At 44.8% G+C, this 15,119-nt stretch overlaps 1 protein-coding gene across 2 annotated transcripts in view; it reads left to right on the top strand.

Annotated features, from left to right (window-relative positions):
• The window catches only part of gask1a (golgi associated kinase 1A), a 67,637-nt gene extending 66,317 nt beyond the window's left edge, over positions 1 to 1,320 (top strand). For both annotated transcript variants that reach the window (XM_074683985.1, XM_074683984.1), the window contains exon 6: positions 446 to 1,320. In XM_074683985.1, the coding sequence (XP_074540086.1) occupies positions 446 to 650 (205 nt within the window). In that variant the 3' untranslated portion in view covers positions 651 to 1,320. The remainder of the gene's footprint in view (positions 1 to 445) is intronic.
• Positions 1,321 to 15,119: the final 13,799 nt, after the last annotated feature.

Genomic DNA, 15,119 nt, shown 5'->3' with positions numbered 1-15,119 from the left:
GAATCTAAAGTGCTCCGTGACTGCAGAACAACTCAACAACTATAGCTAACCCACTAACTCTGTTTTCTCTGCTCGTCATGTTAACAACACACATGCTTCCCCACAAAGTGTCCTGCTATCCTTCGCCTTGAGTTGCACATGCGTATTATTGGAGCTACATACTCGCTTCAAACTGAGTAGTAAAATGCAAAAAAAAAGAAAAACACGAACCAAACAGAGTACACTTGCCTTGTGTGGAAAGTGTGGAAAACAGAACGGTTTGGATTTTTTTCATAAACCGTTCCATCCCTTTTCCATTAGTAAAGCCTGATCCTGTTTGATCCTGAACCGCTTGGTGGAAACAGGGCTTTTAATTTCCTCACTAGTAGTCTTTCTTAACACTGAAAACATCTTGTTGAATGGTCTGTACATCATCAAACATCAACAGTATTGTATCTGTCACCAGGTTTCCAGAGCCAGCGTTGTCAGTGCTGCGTTCAGGCTGCCTGGAGACTCTTCTTCTTCACTCCCTCCACACCGACCGTGAGTTCTGGGACAGCCAAGGAGGAGCCAGCGGTCTCAGGCCTCTCATCCAGACGGTGGTGCACAGAGGGAAGATTCTCCTCCAGCACATCAGAGACAGGAAACTACAGCAGGAGAGGGACCTGTGACTGAAGGACCACTTTGAGACGTTCTTTGGATTCATAGACTGATTATCACGATGACATTCAGGAAATGGTACAGATTATTTAAGCTAAGCCAAGCTAAGAGCATGTAGCTTAGATGTCAAAGAAGCCCCCTTCAGAGGGGCTTAGAGTAGTAATACCCTCAGTGAAAACCTGTCATTTCTAAACCAAAGCGTACTGATAACATATTTCCAAGCTGAAGTGAAACTTTTGAAATTCAAAAGGAGGAAAATACCAGAAAAGCCTCAGAACATCCAGACGACGGGTCATTTTATGTTTGTTGACATTTAGCCTGATATGATGGTGCTCAGAAACATTATTTATGTATCTTTGAATGAATAACTGTCTGACATACAGCATGTGTCTCCACTGGTGGATGATAGTTTGCTCGTATATCAGTAGCACAGACCAATGTCTCTGTAAAAGGAAAGAAATTATAAATATAAAATGAAATAAAGAATCCTTAAATTGGCTTCAAGATAACTCTCCTGTGAAAGACTTTGTGTAAGTGTTGTGTTTGGCACCCCCTGTGGACATGAGGTGAAGCTGATTACACTTTCATCTATGGCAACATTTTTAAACACTCAGTGAGACAGGGTGCTCTGCAGCAGGGGGCGTGCTAACTACCCTTGGCGTCTCAGCTCAGTCCAGTGTGTCCGCCACCTGTGATGTTCCTCCAAGAGCTGAGCTCAGACATTAGTGAGTGGAAGCTGATGCTCTCACACAGATGCTGAGGTCAGAAATCACATCCTCTGAGGCAGCAACAGCCTCAGGGTCAGGCCCCACCCACTCTAAGGATATGGGGTAAGGTCACTGTCAAAAGATTTGTGTGTACACTAGGGATGGGTACCTTTCACATTTGAAACAATGTGGTACCAATGCTTGGTACCTAGTAATCGGTATCAGTACTCAACGGTACCAGTTTTCGGTACTTTTGTGTGTTCATTTGGTAGTAAATATTAACTTGTTTTATGATAAAATCTCACGTTTTTACATTGAACATATTTATTCTTCCATATATAAACTTGCAATGCTGTGGTCTTGTCCAGCATGGAATATTGCAACCTATTCCACTCCCTCACGGTCACAAGGATGCGTTTAGGTACTAAAACATGGTGCATTTTGTATTTATGTGAATCAGTATTTGGTACTACAGACAGAATTCGGTTAGTACCCATAAAAGTACCTTATCCAGTACCCATCGCTAGTCAGAGCTGGCAACCCAATGTAAGTGGGTGACTAAAGAAAGCTGGGTATTATTGTAATGTTTTGAATAAGAGATACGTCTTTTCTTGGGAAATCTCATTTGGGCTCGTTTTATATACAAGGAACAGGCATTAAACAGCTGCACCACCTTCTCTGTCCACTCTCTGTCTCCATCACCTCCCTACGGCGGCAGGTAACGTGCAAAATGGAAACTTTAAAATGTTTGTTTTCCCCATGGTTCTTGAGGTGGTAGCAACATTTTTTTTCCTGACTCTGTCCGCTGCACGGACTGTGCTTGTCTCTGTGTGTGCACTCATGTTTGAGTGTCTGTGAAAGCATTGGGGCTGAACTCCTTGCCTCGGAAAAAGGGGGCAGCCTACATCCAAGGTTGTCTTTTATTTGAATTAAAACAGTGATATTTTATTAGGGGTGGGTACCCTTCACATTTGAATGAATGTGGTGCTGATGTCTGGTACCTGACAATCGGTACCGGTACTCAACGGTACCAATTTTCAATCCTTTTTTTGTGTTTATGTACTACGCATGGGTAGTGTGAAGACTCGATATTTTCAACTTGATGCATAATGCCTGTTAGCTCATGACAGTGTTGTGTTGACAGTTAGGTGTCCGTTGTCAGATTCATATAGCTCAGTAAATTGTGTTCTTAAAGAGAAAATACACAACAGTCAAACAAGTTTACAAATATTTTATTTATGCACAACTATCGACTAGTATGCATCAATTTTACATATATACATGAGTTTGTATGTGAACACACAAATCTTCTGACTGTTACCTTACCCACTCCAAGGAGACCTCGGCCCAGCAGCAGATTGTTCAGGTCAGGCCAGTCTGACAACACACCAAATCCAGGAGAACGACTGTCCAGCTTGGGTCTGACCCGTGTGCCAGGGGGACATTACGTCTTTTAAAGTCCAGAAACAACATAAGTCCATTCAAAATCTGGAACACCTAGACTGCCCTCACGTTTTCTGTAAAAGATGACATTGCATGATGTGTGAGTGATTCTAAAATTAGGGGTACATTTTACGTCCATGTAGAATACTTATCAGTTTTACTAATTTAAAACAATGCCCAATTTTACAGTGGGTTATTTGGCTGATATTTCACTCTCCATCAGTTATTTAGCAAAAAATGAAAAATCAGGTTGGAATTTATAGTTTTTGTGGTGTCCGATTTTTCAATTGTCAAGTTTGCTCCTCAAAATTAACACAAGAATGCATGTTTGTGTTTATTATTTTCAGTATTATTTGTTCAAAATAATCATGAAAACATGACAAAAGTGTTTTGAAAATTGTTCAATAATTAATTTAGATAAAATAATTCACTTAGTGTGTGTCTGAAAACTCTGTGTCAACTGTGTTACCCATTGAAAAAAAAACTAAAAATCAGCAATGGTTTACTCCAAAGTCACATGACTTAAATCAGCTGAGGTCCCATCCTTTTTGGTGTGAACCTTGAAGAAAGTGTGTCATGTTTCAGCTCCTCCTCATCAATATTTCATCAGAATGATTGTCTGTACATGGGGCGCATTAACTGATCATCAACTGTGTTAGCAACATTTTCTGCTGTTCTTACTATAGATGTTATAAAGACCAAACTGTGAAGAAAAGGAGCAGAAATATGAGCTGATGGAGGTCAGGTGGTGCCATGTTCAAGGTCTGCAGTTAGCACAAGGGACAAAACATGGAGGAAATGTCGACAGTGTTAACATCTCTCTTCTTGTCCTGTCAGCTGTGTTACAGGGATTTTTGAACCATAATTCTTTTAAACTTTGTCTAATCTGTGATAAAATGATGAGGGACATTTAGGGAGCATAGTCTGACATAGAAATGTTGAATAACTCTAAATTCAGTATAATATGGATTTATTTTGAAAAATTGTCACAACTTTTGTCCATAACACAGTCGAAAGAATACCAATCAATTTTTTATCACTTAAGTATAAATATTAAACTTGCTAATTAATGAATTTAGTACATTCCAGGTTTATACTTTGTAAACAAATAGAATATGAAGCTAACAAAGCACTTTTTCCCCCTTTTTGTAAACCTGAAATGTTTCCCTAATTATAGAATCACTTGTGTGTTGAGGCCAGTTCACTGTTCAAAATGTGTGAATCACACTCATAGTTTGATCATCTGCACAAAGTTCAAGGCCTCTGTGGCTCAGCCTGTTAAAAAGCTCATCACTCTGAACACTTCTATGTTTTCCATCTCTGCACCTTAAAGCTCGTGGCTCACAGGAGGAAAGAAAAAGAGCAACAAACCAACTGTTCCCCGCTCTTTCACAACAGCTGAACACTGATTCCTCCAAACACTGGATTGCAGAGAGGCAGAGAGGCAGGGTCTGTGTTTTCTATTTTAATATTTTACAGCTGATGGAAGGATCGATTCAGTGGGATGTCTGTTTTTAGGAGATAAGCTTCTTCTCCTTTTTAATCGAGGGATTAAAAATGGCTGTCAGCAAATAGCTTCTGGACCGGATCCTGGAAGCCTTTTGATAAAAGTGGACCATATGTGTGTGAGTGTGTGTGTTTGTCTATTATTCACAGTGTCTGTCCTTACACATTGTTGAGATGCACAGCAGGCAGAAGCAGACGATGAAAGAAAAGGGATGAATGCAGGAATTAAATGTCATTAGAGGACGACGAAGTATTGGTGACATCGCTGAAGCTGTCGCTGAGCAGCCTCTCACTTCCTGCTCACATGGTATTACTCCAAGCTGCTCTGAATTATAATTCCGGCCGTATTGGCAGTTCTTGGATTAATGACATTTTCTGTGGCTCTCTCTTTCATCACTGAATAAATGTCTGTATCGAGAAACGCTTTAATCGTGTGATCCTGTCTTTATCCTCACTTGATCTCTCTGACTTTAAAGAGTTTTCTTTTCTCATGTGTCAAACCTCCAGGAGCTGAGAGTTCAACTCCACTTATTGCACTAATGTCTCTGCTTCATATCGTAGTTTTAAGACCAGCTCATTAAACCCAATCTGGATTATAAGAGATTTAATGATTTCAAACGTACATTAAGAAGCCTGCTCGCTGCACTGCCAGCCCGCAGCTCTCAGCAGCTCAAGGAGCAGTTTGTGCTGAAAGCTTCAAGGAAATGGACCTGGTAGGCTGCTCGTGCTGCCATGTACAGCTGCTGCCAGGATGGCTAAAGAGATGCTACCAATCATATATCTGTCTTCAAAGATTTACAATAAATTTAAACAAGTGGGATTAAAGAGGGATATTGTAGGATGGGATTAAAGAGGGAGTGCTGTGCTTTTTTTAGTCTTTATTCTGTGGCTCTGGTGCGTATTTGGAAAACATGGACAGAAAGTAACAATACTGGCAGGTTTTCAAACCTCTGTATATTCTTATGTTACAGAAATACCTGAATTTAGGGTGACCATATTATGGAAACCCAAAAAGAGACACCCTACCTGACCTCTTAGATACCCTGCAAAAATACCCAAAGATACTCAAAGATGACAAGTTGTATAAACATTTATTTAAAGCATCCGTTTTCTCTTTGAAATGAAAATTTTTCTATTACTAATGTCACACTTTAAAAGATAAGGAGAGATAGCCCATTGTACAAAAATATATTTCTCTTGTAAAAAACATAAAAAGTACCTCACAGTCTTAGGGTGTATTCCAAGGTCGTAGGTTTGCATAGGGACGGTAGGGACATAACACTACCAACTTTTCCATCCATCCATCCATCCATCTTCTTCCGCTTATCCGGGATCGGGTCGCGGGGGCAGCAGCCTAAGCAGGGAAGCCCAGACTTCCCTCTCCTTAGCCACTTCAGCCAGCTCTTCCGGGGGGATCCCAAGACGTTCCCAGGCCAGCCGAGAGATGTAGTCTCTCCAGCGTGTCCTGGGTCTGCCCCGGGGTCTACTCCCGGTGGGACGTGGCCTGAACACCTCACCAGGGAGGCGTCCGGGAGGCATCCTCATCAGATGCCCGAGCCACCTCATCTGGCTCCTCTCAACGCGGAGGAGTAGCGGCTCTACTCCGAGCTCCTCCCGGATAGCCGAGCTTCTCACCCTATCTCTAAGGGAGAGCCCGGCCACCCTACGGAGGAAGCTCATTTCGGCCGCTTGTACCCGCGATCTTGTTCTTTCGGTCACTACCCAAAGCTCATGACCATAGGTGAGGGTGGGAACGAAGATCGACCGGTAAACAGAGAGCTTCGCCTTCCGGCTCAGCTCCCTCTTCGCCACGACAGACCTGTGCAGAGTCCGCATTACTGCGGACGCCGCACCGATCCGCCTGCCGATCTCTCGCTCCATCCTTCCCTCACTCGTGAACAAGACCCCGAGATACTTAAACTCCTCCACTTGGGGCAGGATCTCATCCCCGACCCGGAGAGGGCACTCCACCCTTTTCCGGCTGAGGACCATGGACTCAGATTTGGAGGTGCTGATTCTCATCCCAGCCGCTTCACACTGGGCTGCGAACCGCTCCAGAGAGAGTTGAAGGTCACGGCTTGATGAAGCCAACAGGACCACATCATGTGCAAAAAGCAGTGATCCAATCCTGAGGTCACCAAACCGGACCCCCTCGACACCCTGGCTGCGCCTAGAAATTCTGTCCATAAAAGTTATGAACAGAATCGGTGACAAAGGGCAGCCCTGGCGGAGTCCAACCCTCACTGGAAATGAGTCCGACTTACTGCCAGCAATGCGGACCAAGCTCTGGCACCGGTCGTACAGGGAACGGACGGCTCGTAACAAGCAGCCCGACACCCCATACTCCCGGAGAACCCCCCACAGGACTCCCCGAGGGACACGGTCGAATGCCTTCTCCAAGTCCACAAAACACATGTGGACAGGTTGGGCAAACTCCCATGCACCCTCAAGAACCCTGCTGAGGGTATAGAGCTGGTCCACAGTTCCACGGCCAGGACGAAAACCACATTGCTCCTCCTGAATCCGAGGTTCTACGATCTTACGGACCCTCCTCTCCAGTACCCCCGAATAGACCTTACCAGGGAGGCTGAGGAGTGTGATCCCCCTGTAGTTGGAACACACCCTCCGGTCCCCCTTCTTAAAAAGGGGGACCACCACCCCGGTCTGCCAATCCAGAGGCACTACCCCCGATGTCTACGCGATGTTGCAAAGTCATGTCAGCCACGACAGACCCACAACATCCAGGGCCTTAAGGAACTCTGGGCGGATCTCATCCACCCCCGGGGCCCTGCCACCGAGGAGCTTTTTAACCACCTCGGCGACTTCAACCCCAGAGATGGACGAGCCCACCCCATCATTCCCAGACCCTGCTTCCTCCAAGGAAGACGTGCCGGTGGGATTGAGGAGGTCTTCGAAGTATTCCTTCCACCGATCCACAACATCCCGAGTCGAGGTCAGCAGCGCACCGTCTCCACTGAGCACAGTGTTTACAGTGCACTGCTTCCCCCTCCTGAGATGCCGGATGGTGGTCCAGAACCTCTTCGAAGCTGTCCGGAAGTCGTTCTCCATGGCCTCACCGAACTACTCCCATGTCCGGGTTTTTGCCTCGGTGACCGCCGAAGCTGCATTCCGCTTGGCCTGTCGATACCTGTCTGCTGCCTCAGGAGTCCCACACGCCAAAAAGGCGCGATAGGACTCCTTCTTCAGCTGGACGGCATCCCTCACCACTGGTGTCCACCAGCGGGTTCGGGTGTTGCCGCCCCGACAGGCACCAACCACCTTACGGCCACAGCTCCGATCAGCCGCCTCAACAATGGAGGCACGGAACAAAGTCCATTCAGACTCAATGTCCCCTACATCCCCCGGAACACAGTTGAAGCTCTCCCGGAGGTGGGAGTTAAAGCTCTCTCTGACGGGAGATTCCGCCAGACGTTCCCAGCAGACCCTCACGATACGTTTGGGTCTACCAGGTCTGACCGGCATCTTCCCCCACCATCGGAGCCAACTCACCACCAGGTGGTGATCGGTTGACAGCTCCGCCCCTCTCTTTACCCGAGTGTCCAAGACATGCGGCCGCAAGTCCGATGACACGACTACAAAGTCGATCATCGAACTGCGACCTAGGGTGTCCTGGTGCCAGGTGCACATATGGACACCCTTATGCTTGAACATGGTGTTCGTTATGGACAACCTGTGACGAGCACAGAAATCCAACAACAAAACACCACTCGGGTTCAGATCGGGGGGGCTGTTCCTTCCAATCACGCCCCTCCAGGTCTCACTGTCATTGCCAACGTGAGCGTTGAAGTCCCCCAGTAGGACAAGGGAATCCCCAGACGGAGCACTCTCAAGCACTCCCTCCAAGGACTCCAGAAAGGGTGGATACTCTGAACTGCTATTTGGACCATAGCCACAAACAACAGTCAGGATCCGTCCCCCCACCCGAAGGCGGAGGGAGGCTACCCTCTCGTCCACCGGGGTGAACTCCAACGTACAGGCACCGAGCCTGGGGGCAACGAGTATCGCCACCCCAGCCCGCCGCCTCTCACCATCGGCAACTCCAGAGTAGAAGAGAGTCCAACCCCTCTCGAGAAGGCTGGATCCAGAGCCCTTGCTGTGCGTTGAGGTGAGGCCGACTATGTCTAGCCGGAACTTCTCAACCTCCCGCACCAGCTCAGGCTCCTTCCCCGCCAGAGAGGTGACGTTCCACGTCCCTAGAGCTAGCTTCTGCAGCCGAGGATCAGACCGCCAAGGTCCCTGCCTTCGGCTGCCGCCCAACTCACACTGCACCCGACCCCTATGGCCCCTCCTGCGGGTGGTGAGTCCACGGGAAGGGGGTCCCACGTTGCCTCTTCGGGCTGTGCCCGGCCGGGCCCCATGGGAACAGGCCCGGCCACCAGGCGCTCGCCATCGAGCCCCACCCCCAGGCCTGGCTCCAGGAGGGGGCCCCGGTGACCCACGTCCGGGCAAGGGAAACATAAAACCATTGGCCCAACTTTTCAGGAGGCACAAATTGTCCCCACTAACTTTTAAGCAACCTTTTTGCATTATATAACGACTTCAGTTATATGGGGAATTTAGATTGTCTTCCCATATGTTGTAAGGACAGAATTGACCTTTCCGTTATTAAGTAAATTGTTTTCATAATGTTCAGACTTAAATTTACCCCTTTTCACTCACTGAATGTGCCGGTCCAATTTTTTTTTCCTCAAACGCACGTTAGATTGGCTAATGACACACACACGCACACGCACACTCACTCACTCAGCCCCGACAGAAATACGTGTTGACTCGACAACATGCCGCCTCCTTCGAAGAGGAGGGATATTAGAAGCTTTTTTCGGCCAGCAGCAGCCACTGTAAGTAATGTAAAAAGACGTCAATGTTGTGGAGGTGGGGAACACACCACTAAATTTGATACTGAAAGTCCGACCTGCATCAGATTTAGCATACTGCGCATGCGCAGTGCTTTCTAGAGAGCTGACTCCTTTCTTTGAGGGACAAAAGTCTTCGTCAGTTCAGAGGTCACAGCGCTGTCTGGAGGGACACGGACTTCAGCAGATCATTGAAATCTAACCCAGAGCGGACTATGATGGAATATTGGTGAAAAACACGAGTTTTTGGATGATTAATGCAGTTTTAGGAGCGGTGCTGTATGAGTTTGGCTGTGCTTGTGGACAAAAGCAGTAGTGTTTTACCTGAAGGAAGGCTCCATTTTTATTTATTTTTGTTATTCTATGACTAAGACGTTTTTTCAGTTATATTTAATTTATTTATAAGACAGACAATGTTGAGTGGTCTTAAGACAAATGTTTATTTTTTGCATTCAGTAACAAGTTTGTATTGTGTATGTTACTATGATTTTAAGTTATGTTCAAATATTGCAATTTAAATTTGCTAATAAAATCCTGACATTTATTCTGGAAGTTTTCAAAATGTTTCTATAGTAGTTTTTGAAAATAAAGGTTTCGAATGGTGTATCAGGTGAACCAATACACATTTATTTTGCATCGATCATTTAGCCTGTCTATCCATTAGGTTCATATTTGTGAGAAATGTAGCCCTGACCCCCGTTCACCCAATCTGTTTGGTCTTATTAATGTCCAGTCCCCAGCAAAAAGTGTACATGCAGGTTATGCTGTTATATTGTCCCTACCAATGTTGAGACCAAACCTACGCCCTTGGTGTATTCACACCTGGATCTCTCTCCTGTTTATCTTTCTTCTGCTCTTCTGTCCTGTTTCTGTCTGACAGTTAGGCTCCAGTGTCCACCATCACTACAAAGTTAATCACAGAAATTATTTTCAGCAGAGAAAAACACAGAGCTCTCCTCTCTCTACTAAACTTTGTCAGCTAGTGTGGTGTTGTCATGGAGACTTGGACATGCCGTTAATCAATCCAGTCCTGCTCGACCTGATCAGGAAGCTGAGAAGCAGCATTTATAAATAACCTTTATTGGCGCTGATAATCTTATTTTGAAGTGTAGATTAATATCAGGCATATATAAATAGAAGGGAGACTTTTTCAAGATCATTTAAAAACTTTTCACAGCTTCTTTAATTAAAAAGAAACACAGAGGTATTCTTCAGTGGGGTTTTGTAGAAGAATAGAGCTGGATTTACACTTTGGAATGTTCTGAGAGATTTTTTCTCATAGTACAGCACAGTCAGAGTTTGTTTTCTGTTTTTATCAGAGAGAAGGAGCGGTCTGGGTCTCTAGTGTCTTGGTGCATGAGGAGTGCATGCTCAACATCTTGACAGGTAGATACATCGTAATAATGCCAGTGGCCGAGTGCTTTATCATAAATATTAATGGTCTCCAGAACAAGCTGAGAGAAACCCAGACATTTAAGGAATTAAAAAAAAGGAACCAGATACAATTGTAAGACCAAAATGGAGACCATGTCTAACACAGGACGTAGAAAATAGCACAAGATCTCCACAACACTTGGTAAGTAATGAGGTCATCACATGGATCTCTTAACTGGGTTATGACATATTAGAAGGGCAGGCCCTCAAACACCAAGGTCTGCCCATGACTCCACTCTCCACAGGCCTCCAGAGGGCTGGCCAATCAGAGAGAAGGCGGTTTGTGGAGTGGGGAGTCTTAAAGAGACAGCAGCCAAACAAAGCATTTCAGACAGAAGCTGAAATAAGAGTTTTCTAAAACACCAGAGAGAAAAATAGAGAAGTTTCTGATCTGTAAAACATGTAAAACAAGTGGGGGTACCAGAGGGACAAAATAAGGCCTGAAAAATGTACAACACCCCCTCTTTAAAGAAACCAGGTTTATATTTTTCCCACAGAACGCGGTGTTGTAGCTTTATTGATAATTTTACATCCACACATACAGGATCAATGTTTTCTTCATAACAAGCAGTGCCACACTGTGTGGCTTATAAAGCAATTCACATTCCTTATGTTTTTAGTAAATAGAAGACTCCAGTTCATCTTTGATAAGAGCAAAACACTTCCTCAGTGTATGGTATGAAGTCTGCACCATGGAGAGCAGAGTGAGGAATTAACAGCGAAAAATGTGTTAATTGAGTAAATATTGTTTATTCAAACGTCTCCCACAAACGCTGTAAGACTGTGATCATTTGCAGATGTTTATGTGTGAGCGCAGACATCACAGAGAGGATGGAGGGAGCAGAGGAGAGAAAAGAGATGGCAAACATAAACAGCCACTCACCTATGACTCATCTATAATAGCTATCATCATGGAGCCGTATGCTGAAGGTCATTATCTGGCACAGAGCAGAGAGGATGAACAATGGTAGGAGGCGGAACAGCCACAGGTCTGTGCTGCAGTTTCCAGGCTGGGAACATGTGAGCCACCGGCCGGCCCTCTGGGAACGGGAGGAAGAGCTGCTGAGGATATTTTTCCTGCTTCATAAAAATTTGAATATCATTGTTTTCAGTCTTGAAGAATCATCCCTCCTCTGTAAGCCAGTCCTCCTCTACATGTGGTGTGTGCAAAAGCTCCAGTTCAGTTAAACTTGATGAGCTGATGAAGACAAGTATGAAGAAATGACTGTGGTTTGTGGGCTGTGGTTGTAGACGCTCAGAGATGATATTTAGAGTATTTAGAAGAAAAGAAAAGTTTGTTTGACTCAGATTTTGTCCTCATGTCGGCTCTCTGTTCATGATACAACGTTAGCTGGTCTACACCTGTCCTGTTAGGAAAGTGTCTTTCTGGTTGGGCACTATATAAAATAACATTAATTCACTTCTTGATTGATCCTGTAACAAAAGTGCTCATGGATTGTTTTGAATAAAATACAGCCTGACTATTTTTGAAGCAATCCAAGTCATCCCTGGTTTCCCCTGAGAACTGTTACGTTTGTTTACATTTGAGGACAGAAGCTGTAGTTCATCTCTTTATCCCTTTGCAACCAAACCTGAGAAAAATCACTCAGGCTTGTAAATTATATGAAAATTAACTGCAAAGACACACGTTCCGAGGGAATTAGGTGGTGCAAATGGCACAAACTACACAAATGGTCCATCAGTGGGTTTGTAGCAGAGAGGTAGATCCTATACCACTCTACAAGTGGGTGAATCCAGTACCTGTTTAAAATCACACAGAACCCTACGAGGACTCTAAACAACCTGAGAGTCTCTACGACATGCAAGTCAACACGTGGGGAAACGGAACCCAGTGCCTTGGGAACCGAAGACATACTACATGTAGACTCTGCATGTTTGTGACATCCTGTTGCTCAGAAGGCCAGTTAGTTAGAAAATCAGAAGACCTGTTCCCCTTCTGACTAATGACTTTTCTGAGTAGTGGGCCTTCTGAATAACGAGCATTTTAACCAATGGGCCTTCTGACTAACAGACCCTCTGACCAATGGGCCTACTGACTAGCGAGCATTTTGACTGATGGGCCCTATGATTAACAGGCCCTCTGTCTTACTAGCTTAAAGGATAAGTTTGGTTTATTCAGCTTTTACATGTTTATAAAATGGAGTAGAACAAAATACTCACCCAGAAGGCTTTCCTGATCCAAGCAGTGCTTCAGGAGATATTTAGATCCAAAATTGTGCAGCGGACGTCCGTATAATGGATCCAATGAGGCATAGACAGCGCCGCTCCTAAAACTGCATTAATCATCCAAAAACTTGTGTTTTTCACCAATATTCCATCATGGTCCGCTCCGGGTTAGTCCTCTGCTGCAGTCTGTATCACTCCAGACAGCGCTGTGTGGCTGTAATGACCTCTGAATTGACGAAGACATTGTTTACGCTTGCCCCTCCGCGCATGCGCAGTGCGGCTCATTGTTTCAGGGGAAGACGGCAGGCTACATGACGACTTTCTTCTTCCAGTTTTGTGTTAAATGGACAAATATCTATCAGATGAAGATGTTGTGGAGGAGGACTTTGAATATGATGGGTGTCATAACAGTTTTGAGCCAGAGTTAACAGATGAAGAGCTCAAAGAAAGGAGGAAGTGGAGTCAGCTCTCCAGAGAGTATGCGCAGCATGCGCGGGGGGCAAACATAAACATAGTTATTGTCAGTTCAGAGGTCAGTACAGCCACACAGCGCTGTCTGGAGTGACACAGAATGCAGCAGAGGACTAACCCGGAGCGGACCATGATGGAATATTGGTGAAAAACATGAGTTTTTGAACATTTAATGCAGTTTTAGGAGCGGCGCTGTCTATGCCCCGATGGATCCCATTATACAGACGTCCGCTGCACGATTTTGGATCTAAATATCTCCCGAAGCACTGCTTGGATCAGGAAAGCCTTCTGGGTGAGTATTTTGTTCTACTTCATTCTAAAAACTAGGGCTGTCATTTTAACGTGTTAATTGGATTAATTAATTACAATGCAAATTAACACGTTATAAAAATTAACGCAGATTAATCTGGATCCCAAACCCGCAGGGCGTTCAAAGACGCACTTATTTTTAAATGTCTGGCATTTACAAACCATGTGTCTTACTTGGAAAAAGAGGTGTTCTCGTCAGATTTTCAAATTTCCGACGGTCCCTGTTGTATACATTCCCAACTTATTTTTAAATGTTTTTTAATGTCTTTTAATGTAATTTTAATGTCCTGGAATTCAAATTCTTTATTTTGGGACCTTAAGCAGATATGAGATTAAAATGCGATTAATTAGATTAATTAATTACAAATCCTGTAATTAATTAGATTATTTTTTTAATCGCCTGACAGCACTACTATAAACATGTAAAAGCTGTATAAACCGAAATTATCCTTTAATGACCAATGGGCCTTCTGATTAAAGTCATTTTAACTAATTACCTTTCTGACTAACGGGATTTCTGATTAGCTGGCCTCAAACTAACAAGCCTTCTGACTAACAACTTTCCTGACAAACAAGCCTTCTGACTAACAACCTTCCTGACAAACAAGCCTTCTGACTAACAACCTTCCTGACAAACAAGCCTTCTGATTAACAAGCATTTTGGCTAATGGGCCTTATGACTAGTGGGCCTTCTGACTAACAGGCCTCTTACTTACAACTTTTTTAACAAATGGGCCTTCTGATCAACAAGCATTTTGACCAATGGGCCTTCTTACTAGTGGGCCTTCTGACCAATGGGCTGTCTGAAAGGTAGTCCTTGTGACCAAAGCCCTGTTCCCCCAAACAGTCCAGTATGGATCAGTACAGTTTGGTACGGGTTGGATCAGTAAAGCCTGATCCTGTTTGTGTTTCCACAGCCAACTGTGCCCTTCTTGGTAGGCGGCGTGTAAGCCGGATGCTAATAGCTGTGTCAGCTCTGTAATAGCATTATGGAACAGCAGCGCACACAGTGCACCCTGCTAATAGATCCAGCCAAGAAGAAAAATGTGACGCAGTCATGTTTTGACAGCAGTTTCACGCATCTGCTGACACCATTTCCCAAACAAAAAGGAAGTTACCTTTCTGAAGTCATCTGGAGATTTAGACATGGCAGGGTTACGTGTATTTTATTACCACTGTCACACAGGAAGGGACGATTCTCTTGACCAATCAACAGACTGTGTTTCTAGCTCCATCTCCTGGGATCAGTATGTCTGTCTTTGCCTGTCAAGTTTGCCGTCTTTTGTTGTCATACAGCCGATGGCACAAACACACAGCAGTCACTTTTCGTGTGTGTTTGCAGTCTGTTTGAAGGAGGACAGTGTGTTCCTCCATCCAGTGTCAGCTTTTATCCATTGCTCGCTGAAACGACTGGACCACAGCTGTTACCATCAGTGCAGGATAACATGAAGGGAAACTATGCAGCTCAGGCAAAAAGTAGCAGTGCAGGTCTATTTGAAGCTGCTGTAATGTTCTCCAAAGATGCATCATGGGATTGTTTTTTGTACTG

The sequence above is a fragment of the Halichoeres trimaculatus genome, unplaced genomic scaffold, assembly GCF_033239565.1.
Source record: "Halichoeres trimaculatus isolate MK-OKI-2021-1 unplaced genomic scaffold, fHalTri1.1 fHalTri1_scaffold_12, whole genome shotgun sequence".
Taxonomy (NCBI): domain Eukaryota; kingdom Metazoa; phylum Chordata; class Actinopteri; order Labriformes; family Labridae; genus Halichoeres; species Halichoeres trimaculatus.
This window is presented reverse-complemented; position numbering and strand designations above follow the sequence as displayed.